The sequence below is a fragment of the Akebia trifoliata genome, chromosome 15 (genome assembly GCF_017979445.1).
Source record: "Akebia trifoliata isolate Shusen 1 chromosome 15, ASM1797944v1, whole genome shotgun sequence".
Lineage (NCBI taxonomy): Eukaryota > Viridiplantae > Streptophyta > Magnoliopsida > Ranunculales > Lardizabalaceae > Akebia > Akebia trifoliata.
In genome coordinates this window covers 10,639,407-10,651,441 of record NC_141389.1, presented here as the reverse complement: position 1 = coordinate 10,651,441, position 12,035 = coordinate 10,639,407, and the positions used below count along the sequence as shown (strand labels likewise).

At 32.8% G+C, this 12,035-nt stretch overlaps 1 protein-coding gene across 1 annotated transcript; it reads left to right on the top strand.

Moving 5' to 3' along the window:
* Positions 1–1,347: 1,347 nt before the first annotated feature.
* LOC147384321 (uncharacterized) lies at positions 1,348–4,715 on the top strand. The gene is given in 3 exon segments (XM_086426674.1): positions 1,348–4,017; positions 4,020–4,050; positions 4,171–4,715. Coding segments are annotated over 3 exon segments (3,081 nt in total). The 5' UTR covers positions 1,348–1,356; the 3' UTR covers positions 4,560–4,715.
* Positions 4,716–12,035: the final 7,320 nt, after the last annotated feature.

Sequence of the window (12,035 nt, the reverse complement as noted above, 5' to 3'; positions counted from 1 at the left end):
GAGAAATAGGTATGATATTTTTTTCCCTTTAAGGTATGTTTGATTGCACATGGAAAATAGGGTGGAACATCAATTTCCATGAAAAATGATATTTTTCAAGTGTTTGATTGCACATGGAAATGGAAATTCATTTTCCACCTCAATCAAAAAGTCCACCAAAACATGGATTTCACTTTCCTACCCATATGGGTGGGAAAGTGAAATCCACCTATATTTCCATCCCCAATTCTTCCCCACTCATATCTTCTTCTTCCCTACCACTACTACCACCATCACCACCATCACACTAACATCACCGTCGTCACCATCTTCAACCATATTCTCGCCCTCTCTTTTCTTTTTCTTTTTCTCATTCTCCTTCTCCATCCCTCACTTCCGTCGTCACCACCACCACACATCCCCTCATCTTCTGCCTTACTTATTTCGACCGCCACCACCACTACCACGTTCTCCCCTCTTCTTTCTCACTTACCTTCATCGTCACCGTCGCCACCACCACATCCTCCCTCTCTCTCTTCCTCCTCATCTTCTTCTTCCTCTCCCCCACCTTTCATTTTCTTTCTCCTCTCATTCTTCTTCTTATTTTTACTCATATATTTTTCCCATGATTTTATCTAAATAAAATCAAACAATGGAATTTGATTTTCCAATTCTACCCATTTTCCACCACTATTTTTCCATGGATTTCAAATTCCATGAAAAGTCACTTTCCATGCAATCAAACATACCTTTAGTTGAAAGAAATCGATGAAAGAAGAGCACAACATCAACATTAAGTTGCCAGAGTAGATGATTCTTGTTGGTTGATATTCTCTCTTATGAATTGTTATTAGTAATAATATTTCTTTGGGAAAATTCTTTAAAATGTAGATAAAAATTGAAAATTTTTAAAATCAGTACATTTCACATTTTAAATTCAGAAACAACAAATTATCATTTTTGAAATTAAAATTTTTTTTTGTCAAAGTGAAAGTGTTTTTTGTTTCTTATTCTATCAATAGTAAGCCCAAATAGCCTTACTGTTCGTCGTAGGCTCCCACTAAATTGTTAGAATCCACCAGCTTGAAGTTATTTCCATGAAACAATAGTATCCAGCTCCAATCAAAATGTTTGGTTAGGAGTCCAATATTTTTTAAACTCCTACCAAGATGTGCCACGTAGACACCATTCCTAATCTATAGGAATGGTACACCTTAACTGAGTCTGGCTCATGAATTTCATTTTTAAATTCGGTTATTTTGCGCAATTACTAGCTATCAACTTTAATTACAGTTGGAAATATTACTTTTTCAAGCAGTACTCTTTCTTTTTTTCTATATATTTCACCCAAGAAGAAGCTATGGTCACTTAAACCGAATGAAACTTGCATCTTCCACGATGAGTGCATTTGATTTCTTTCTCCTGGTTTCCATTCTTCTCTTTTGTATTAATTTTCCAGTAGGATTGGCCACGTCTGGCATTCTAGGAAATGAGACCGATCGACTCTCTTTGCTTGCTGTAAAGGTTAGGATATCTCCTGATCCTTTTCAAGTTATGAGGTCGTGGAATGACTCTATCCATTTCTGCAAATGGCAAGGAGTTACATGCAGTCGTCGACATCAAAGGGTTACAATGCTGAACCTCATGTCCCAAGGGTTGGGGGGTTCCATATCTCCACATATTGGGAACCTCTCTTTCTTAAGGGTGATAAATCTCGTAAACAACAGCTTCCAAGGTGAAATCCCCCAAGAAGTCGGCCGTTTATTCAGGCTACAACAATTCAATATGAGTGCAAATTCTTTCGTTGGGGAAATTCCAGTCAATATATCCCATTGCTCTAACCTAAAAATCCTTCGTTTAAGTCGCAACAAGCTCGAGGGAAATATACCCATCGAGATTGGCTCTCTGTCCAAGCTTGTTTATTTGTCTCTTTCTGTTAACAATCTAACAGGAGGGGTTCCACCATCTTTAGGAAACCTTTCATCTCTCAACCTTCTTGCTCTAGATACCAATAGCTTGGAAAGAAATATTCCAGATTCCCTAGGCAAATTGAAAAGTCTAAAGAGAATTGCTCTTGGAGACAATAAATTATCTGGTATGATTCCTTCCTCACTTTACAATCTCTCGTCTTCCGAATTCATTTCTTTAGCAGCTAACCGACTAGTTGGTTGTCTTCCACTTAATATTGGCTTCACACTTCCTAAACTTAGCGAATTTTATATTGGAGTCAATTATTTTTTTGGATCCATTCCTGTGTCATTATTCAATGTTTCGGGTCTCGAGCAAATTGACTTAAGTTCATGCAATTTTACTGGAGATGTCCCTATCAATGTGGGAGACTTAAAGGGCCTTCAGTATCTAAATTTGGCTTCAAATAATCTTGGAAGTGGGACAGTTGGTGATCTGAATTTCCTCAATTCTTTGACCAACTGCACATATCTATCGATGTTGGGTATCGACGGCAATCATTTTGGAGGTAAACTACCCAACTCTATATCCAATCTCTCACTACAACTCAGTGAACTTCATCTAGGAAGAAACCAAATTTCTGGAAATATTCCTATTGGAATTGAGAACCTTGTGAACTTATTTGTATTGGGCATGGAATCTAACTTTTTCACTGGTCCTATTCCGAAGGGCATTGGGATGCTTCAAAAGCTGCAAGGATTATATCTAGCTGCAAATTTATTCTCAGGGACGATACCCTCCTCATTAGGCAACCTTTCCCAGTTATACTTACTCGATTTATCATCCAACATTTTAGACGGAAACATCATTTCAGATCTTGCCAAGTGCCGTTCTTTGAAAATATTAGACCTAGCTAGAAACAACCTCAATGGTACAATACCAAAACAGGTTATTATTAGTTTATCCTCACAGTTAATTTACATTAACTTAACCTATAATTCTTTGATCGGCCATTTACCAGTCGAAGTGGGTAAGATGAATAGTCTCCAAACATTAATAGTTGCTGAGAACAAATTGTCTGGTCAAATTCCTATCTCCCTTGGTAGTTGTTCGAGCCTAGAATACCTTTCTTTGGAGGGAAATTTCTTACAAGGAACCATCCCTTCATCTTTTAGTTCCTTGAAAGGTTTGCAATATTTAGATCTTTCACGTAATAACATATCAGGGGACATTCCTAAAGTTCTACAAGACCTTTTATTTTTAGATTATCTAAATATTTCTTTCAATGAACTTGAGGGTGAGGTACCGGTAAAGGGAGTTTTCAAGAATACAAGTAGATTTACATTTGTCGGAAATAGTAAACTCTGTGGAGGCATCCCAGAACTTCAGTTACCTGCATGCTCCATCAAAAAATATAAGCAAAGAGGAAAATCTCCTGCTTTCAAGATGTCGATTGGTGTGATTCTATTTTTAATTATGGTAGCATCTTTTCTTGTGTTTTATTGGAGTAGAAAGCCTAGAATGAAATCTTCTTCGACAATTTTCTTGGGTGATTGGTACAAAAGGGTTTCTTACAATGGACTCCATAGAGCAACAAATGGATTTGCTTCAGCCAACTTGATTGGTGTGGGGAGCTTTGGATCTGTTTATAAAGGAATTCTTCATCAAGATGAGATACCTATCGCGGTGAAGGTACTAAACCTTAATGTACGAGGTGCTTCCAAGAGTTTTATGACAGAGTGTAAAGCTTTAAGAAAAATCCGACATCGGAATCTACTCAAGATCATAACCGCGTGCTCAAGTGTGGACTTTAGAGGTAATGATTTCAAAGCTCTGGTTTTTGAGTACATGCCTAATGGGAGTCTAGAAAATTGGTTGCATCCAAGTTCAGATGAGATAAATCAATCGTGTAATTTGAACCTTCGCCAGAGACTAAGCATAGCAATCGACATTGCTTCCGCCTTGGATTATCTTCATAATCATTGTCCAACACCCATTATTCATTGTGATCTGAAGCCGAGCAATGTTCTTCTTGATGATGACATGACAGCCCATGTGGGTGACTTTGGTCTGGCCAAGATTCTTGCTAGCAACACAAACAATTCTAGCGAAATTGATACCAATTCAATTTTATAAAAGGATCTATTGGATATATTCCTCCAGGTATGAATTTGATATAAGTTCATGTTGTTTCTTTTTTTCAAATTTTCTAAATAAATATCATTGATAATTCCAATTTGTCCAATAGTTTCTAATAATTGACTAACAATGAACGGATTGCAGAGTACAGTATGGGTGTTGAGGTCTCTACACAAGGGGATGTCTATAGCTACGGAATACTTTTGTTGGAGTTGCTAACGGGAAAGAGGCCGACTGATGAAATTTTTAAGGATGGCTTAAGCCTTCATCAATTTTCCCAAAGGGCCTTGACTGATCAAGTGATGGAAATTGTGGATCCATGTCTGCGCTTAGAAGATCATAGTGAAGCTATCGATGATTTCCAAAACCAAAGATATAATGCAATGGATGAAATACGAGAATACTTGATTTCCATGTTTAGAATTGGAGTTGTGTGTTCTACAGAGTCATTAGGTGACCGAATGGAAATCAAGGATGTTCTCTTGGAGTTGCATTCGATTGAGAAAATGTTTCTTAAAGACGGAATCCACTAATAGAGATGAAATACTCTCTATTGAGTTTTAGATTTATGTTTCACTTTTGGCTAATTAGTTGTAGCCGTTTTTATGTTTTGGTTTTTTTTTTTTTTTTTTTTTTTTTTTTTTTTAATTTTTCATTTATGGTGTTTGGTTGTGTATGTAGCTTTGTCTAAGCCTATCTTGGTAATCTTGTCTATTGTATTTCTTTACTTGATGAAATAGGAAATTATTTAGTTCAAGACATAATAAATTATTGAATAAGTTTTATTTCATATCTTATCACCCCTATGCTCCAATGAAAAAATTATGCTCTGCAAGTACAATGTTCTTGTTTTCTATTCTTACTTTCAACTATGGATAGTAGTACAATAACATATGAAAACTATCCTAGAGTTCACCCGTGCCTATGGCACATGCATTCTCTTTAAGGTTGAAGGAGGTAAAAACATAAAAATTATAAAGTTGGAGAGGTATTATTAAAAAAGGGGAGATGAGAAAAACAATAAAATGGATTGAAAGGGTAAAGAAAGAAAGATAGTAAAGTGAGAGGGGCATTTCTAAAAATAGGGTAAAAGAGGAAATATAGTAAAATTGGAAGGGGTATTATTGAAGGGGGGAAGGAGGAGAGGAAAGAAAATAAAGTTGGAGGGGTGAAGGGAAAAGGAATTAAAGTGAATATCGTGGACCCCACCCAGTATAACTGGAGGGGACATTTATCCCCCACAAAATTGTAGCAAAGTAGGCTTACAGATGTGTATTATTATTAATATATATATATATATATATAATTTTAATGTAAGACATAGTTACAGGAAAATTTCAAGAAGGAGAATGTCATCCCCAAAGTTCAATTATTCATCATATAAAAGTTCTATATTTCATAAAATACATGCTTTTGTTGGTTGAAAACATAAAAAAATACTATTGCCAATTTTGTTTATCAAAACTAAGTAACATGTCACTAAATGTAGAAAATTCTTATCCATCTCATTTCCTATTGAATTTGAATGATTCTGGACTCTCTAGAAAGAAGAAGAAGTATATAAGTTGTCAAAAATATCAAATGGATCTAAAGCTACGACTGCATATATAAATTATTTGTTTCAAAACATGAGGTATAAAAATAATTTTGTATAGTGTTGTTAGGTAGTTCCTAAGGTAAAATATGGAATAAATAGTTTCAATATTAAAATGTTATGGGTTGAAATTGTGATAGAAGAAGATTCAAAACCTTTAATTGTGTCAAAATATCCTAATCTGATTCAAAATATAAGTAGGCCAAACCCCTACCAACAGTAATAAATATACTCTTCTAAAAAAAATTAAAAAAAACACATAATAATCGATTAGATTATAGTTAAGATCTTAAAAACACTACAATAACATCCAAATTCTCCAAACAATATGAAATCTATAGAATAAAAATAAAAGGATTTCGCTTAAGACCCCATACACCCATGTCCAAATGTGCGATAAATGTTAAAGTAATTTACTAAACTTCCATAATGCTCAGTTATTCTAATCTATCGATCTGCCATTAATCATTGTATGTGTAAAAATAAAGGTTGAGTTACAAACTCAATAGGATAAATTTCTTAGCACTATTCTAATGTAAGAATTAGAAGCATGATAGACAAGTATCGAAAAGTAAACATAGCATGCATACGTTCTTTCTAGCAAACATAATTGTATAATTTCTTCAAACATAATCACACAATTATTTCATCATTCTCACAATTTCAGTCTCCAACAGTCCCTTTCCAAGCAAAGGACCTTCCTCGAGGACTTTAGGGTCTTACACTCATGGTCCTACTTTCTCATTTAGTGTTATCATGTGAAATAACAAGTCTTTTCTAATAATCAATATTTGAAGCACATTCGAACATGTTCATTCTCAATCCACCATAGAATCCAATATATATATATTGCTCATACTTTAACATCTTTATATCTACTTTTCTACACATGATAACATTCAATCCTCTTGTTATTTTAAAATGAAACAAAGGGGATAAAAGACCTATCAGTGCTAAGTGGATGATTGGTTTGTCTAGAGAAATTCTCAGGTTGCGGCCCCCTCTTTAACTCTTCTCTATAGAAATTCAGATTTGTGATGGTTAGTAACACATAATAATGAAAATTGAGAAGCAAATAGGTTAAAATAATACTAGACATTTGCAGGAAAAGAATGGTTCTTGTGGGATTCTTTGAGGAAGATGGCAATGATGTCTAGGAATTCTCCTCTATAGAGTTTTTTGATAGCTTCTAGTTTGACTAGGTTTCTTTTAGATAAGGTGAATTAGGGTTTTGAATTAGGATTTTAATTCTTACGTACAATGGAAGAATAATTTTTTAATTTTTTGCAGAAACCCCCCTAATTATATCTTTAATTATTTGGGCCTCTAGATGGAGGGGTCTTTTAAAAAATGTCAGGTAAGCTCCATTTGAACAAGTAGGCTACCACTTAAAATTTGGCCCTTAGGTTTAATAATTGATTTTATTTGTTTAAAATTTTAAATTTAATTTATTAAGATTTCAATTTATGTTAATTAATATTTTAATTATTATTTTCAAAATTTAAAAATTTTAGATTTTGAAAATTATCGTTTTGCCCTTAAAGAGAGCTTTTGCGGAGTCGTTTTTCGATGTTTTGAAATCAATTTTTCGTAAGGAATTCAATGGGAATATTGGTTTATGTCACTTATGAATTTTTGGTATGAAATAATCGTGGGTCCTATGAGGGTTATTTTCATAATTTTGTTGAATTTTTGTGAAAATTGACGAAATGATTTATTTGATTTAATTGGTTGTTTGATGTGTTCAAAAGGATTTTCCTAAGTGTAATGTATGCTCTAGGAATGTGTTGATGTTAGAGGTATTTTGGTAATTTGGTCATTTTTTAGTGATTTTTCTCGTAAAGCTTCTTTTTATTTGAAAATGATGATTTCTATATTTTTGGGTCATATTTTCCTAGCATAGCGTAGTTTCTAAAGTTTTATTCACTTGAGATAAAATAGGGTGTCTACAATGTCATTCTTGAATTTTCCCCCTATTCTGTTTTTGTTTCTGCTTTGCATCAAAATGTCGCCATATTGGTCAGTTGTGTGCATAAACTTATTGACAGGTTTAAGGGGAAACCCAAAAATTCAAGCATTGGCTCTAGTGAGACTTGAGCCATCCGAAAAAAGCCTACAATATGAGTTGGGGTTTAGTGCCACAATGCTATTTTTGGGATAAGCAAGTTGTTCTTTTCATTTGATCCTGATCTGAGACGAGAGTTTCTTGCAGTCACACAATAATGAACATGCCAAACAATGTAGCAAACATGATTAAGACAATGAATTCCTCAAATTCAAAATTTGACCACCCATTTGTACATTTAAACTGTAACAGTAAAACTATAATTATTATTTTGGCATATACATAAAATATATATATATATGGATAAGACAGATGTTAAAAATATCATCATCACCAGGTCCCAATCCAAGTCCTCGAAGCCATGTTTAATGTAAAATGATACACGTAGTTCTGTGAAAGCATTTGTTTTCTATTAGTTAATAGAAAAGCATGTCATGCGGATGCTAACGTATCCAACTACAACATGGCCAATTTTTCCCGTTAGCCTCAAAGTAAATATCAATTAAGGTACATTATAGCTTTATAATAGTAATTTATAGTACAAAGTTTATAGACTGTGGTTACCATCAAGATTTAAAATCTCATTTTAAAATATAAAGAATACCTCATTGTCAATAGCTGATGCAAGAAGATAGTGATCATTAGGAGAAAAGCAGGGCCTTACTAGTTTTTGCCTCAAGTCCCACATCTTGACATCCTGATCAAATGATGAAGTAGAAAATATGGAGGGGAAATGATGGGAAAACTTAACAACATTTATGTGCCCTTAGTGCATATCAACGAAACATGTAATCACTTTCTGCTACCTATGTCTTATAGAGCCACATTTTTTGAGTACCCACTTGCAATAAATTTTCATCCGTTGAATTAACATGATCAGACGTCAATTGCTCAAAATCATCAAATGTAACAGTATCTGCATTGCAATATCTTTCTGAAACTGTCGGCAACATTTGACAAATATCATATAGTTTCAAGGAACCATTATCGGTTCCTGCAATGAGTTGAAATGTAAAACAAAAAGTGTAAAAATTTTAAGATTGGGAAGGGATTATAAACAATGTAGAAAACAAATGTTTTGAATATGCAACAATTGGTTAAATCTACGATCACAGAAATATAGAAGGTAAGTATAGTTCATGAGAAAAATACCAGGTCATTTATGGGAAGGAAAGGTCATGCCCAATCATGATATTCTGCTTCAAGTTGAAAATAACATCTCCCCTGCCAAATAAAACTTATTAATTTGTTCAACTAAAGCAGGGAGTTTTGATAGTGCTGCACTGGTTGTCTAGAGATTAGAAACTCTTGTTTCACGCATGGAGAGACGCTTCAGATTTGGCATTTAAGAAAAGCAATTTTCTTGGAAACTAGTAAGTGAAATACTAAAATCCAGAAAAAGGGTGTGTAACTGCATGAACTTGCCACTCATGTTTAGCTTCCAGATATGAGAATACCCGAAGTTTAAGACTTGACATTTCAAGCCATCCAAGGAAAGATCCCTACGAATGAAATAGAAATAATGAAGTTAATAGAAAATTGTGTGAGAAAAACTCTAGCAAATCAAAATTAGATTAGCCATGATAGGCATGCCATCTTCAACCATAGAAAAAAAACATGTAAGTAACTCTCTCCGTGGGCATCTCTTGCAAAGAACCTATAACTAATGAAATGTAAAGAATGAAATATAGGATGATTAGAAAAACATGCAATACACAGAGGTGAAAATGAAGGACCACAATATTCTTCGAGCTCCTAATACAATTGAAGATTTCCAAAATTTTCAACGTTCTATACTTAAGAAAATTCTCCCATCTAATCTAAAAATTTATCCAACTTCTCTTTCACATAGATTATTTCCATTCTACTCAAGGCATGGACAAGATAATAAAAATCCATTCATGCAATCTTACAATTTGACTTGATCTTCTTGCTCTTGGCTAGTCTGATTAATAAAATTTGCACCTTTAAAAAAAAAAAAAAAAAGAGAGAAAACTTAAAATCTTACTTACAAATCAGGACCACCTTCAACCAAATAATGTCATTAGTGAAATAAAGAAGGATCTGATAGCAAAACTCCTACAACTTAAGCAATATTACTTATCCAGAAAAACATACACACATAATGTTTAGTTCTGCATGTAGTCACTTAAAATCCTGGGTTCAGACACCTTCCTATGAGGCTATGTGCACCTATCTTTATGAGAAAGATTTTTGAAACAGAGCACAAGTTATATAGTTTATTTCCATAGAGATATCTATAAAAAAAAATTGCATTAAACATGGAGAGAAACAAAAATTGACAAGTATGTGGAAATGAAGCAGAACCAACATGATTACTTCAAACAAAAACTACAACAATCCAAAATACCTTCCAAAGTATAGCGTCTTTATGACATAGACACTAAGAAGTCCCACTTGAAATATGCCAAAAATGAAATAGTTAGATAAGAGATGTTATCCCAGAAGTACTCATTTGGAAAGTTAGAAACAAAATATGGTATTGGTCAAGAAACTTCAAACAAAGACCCAACAAAATTAGGAAGCCAGTTGGAATAATAAGATCAAAGAGATGAATCAAATAATAAACAATTAAAGAGACAACCTCAAATTTACAAAAATAGAATGGAGAGATTAGCACAACAGTTTGGTATGTTCTTACAAACCTATTCTCAAAAGTTTCATTTTGTTTTACTTTTTGATCTTCATTTACCACAATAGTTAAATAATTAACCATACAACTGTAACCCAAAAAAAAAGTCATAAAACAAGAAATGAATACCACAAAGACTAAGGGTCTGTTCTTTATAGAAGCTAGCTCCAATTTCAAAAGTTGGTTTCTGGAAGAAACAGAAGTCTAGAGACTAAAAAACTACATCCAGCAGAAGCTTGTTCTTTACAGAAGCACATAATCCAAAAATTGATGTTTGTTTGACAATTTTTTACTACTGGATTCTGGTAAAATGACTAGAATACCCTTAATGTTGATAATGCACCCAGAATGCACCAAAAATGAGTAGAATACCTTAATAAATATATAATTACACTATATATATATATATATATAATAAATTTATATTAAAAAATTATAAAAATAATTATTTTTAATTTAATAAATTTATAAATTTTATAATTCTATCGAAATTTCGATAGCATCTCCTTCTAAAAATTAACTTATGATAAAAAAATACCTGCATAATACACAATCCAATATCCACATAAAGATGAAGGGTGTTTTTATAATAAAGTAGTGATGATGAATTGCTTTTGGTCTTAGCAATAAAGATAAAGAGTATGTTGGTAATTCCATTTTATTTTGTAAGATTAAGTTTGATTGGAAATTTGATTAAAGATGAAGGGTATTTTGATAATTGACAAAGATGAAGGGTATTTTGATAATTTTCTTTTATATTTAAGGTTAAGTTTGGTTGAAAATTTGATTAAAGATGAAAAACATTATAATAATTGATAAAGATGAGAGGTATTTTAGTAAAGATGAAAGGTATTTTGGAAGATGAGGGGTATTTTGGTAATTCCTTTTTATTTTTTAAGGTTAAGTTCTGTTAAAAATTTGATTAAAAATAAAGGAAATTTAAGTAAAGATAAAGAATATTTTGGCAAAGAGGAAGGGTATTTTGGTAATTCCCTTTTATTTTTTAAGATTAAGTTTGGTTAAAAATTTGATTAAAGATGAAGGGTATTTTGATAAAAATAAAAGGTATTTTGGTAAAGATGAATAGTATTTTAGTAATCTCATTTCATTTTTAAGGTTAAGTTTAGTTGAAAATTTGATTAAAGATGAAAGGTATTTTGGTAACTACACTTGAATCGTTTTACGTTTTTGACTTCCCATAAAAATCATTAGAAGAAATCCCTCTTGGGTGATTTCTTTTAGGAGTTACTTTTGGGCTTCAATTGAAATCCATTAGAGCCAAAAAAGCCAAAACGAACATCATTTATCTGATTTTTTTGGCTTAAAAGCTAAAAAATCTGGCTCCTGAAGATGAAAAAGACAAGGCCTAAGTAGAAAAATTACACAACCCAAAATCTAATCTGATTTTTAGCAAATATTTTTTAGACTAAGAAAATTTTGTCATTTTCTTCAAATTGAAAATGTCAATGAATAGGGAACTAATTTGTTTTAACGCACAAAGGGAACTAAAACAAGATAATTAGTACAGATAAGCAAAATAAAAAATAAAAAATGAGACTACCCTTTTGGGCAATGTGTTCATCATTTAAAGCACTTTGCATCCAACAGAACTTCTCCTTCAAAAGGCTCTTGATCTTCAATCATTTGACTGGCATGCTCCTTTTGGGTGTCATTCATATACGTTCGCCTAATAAAAA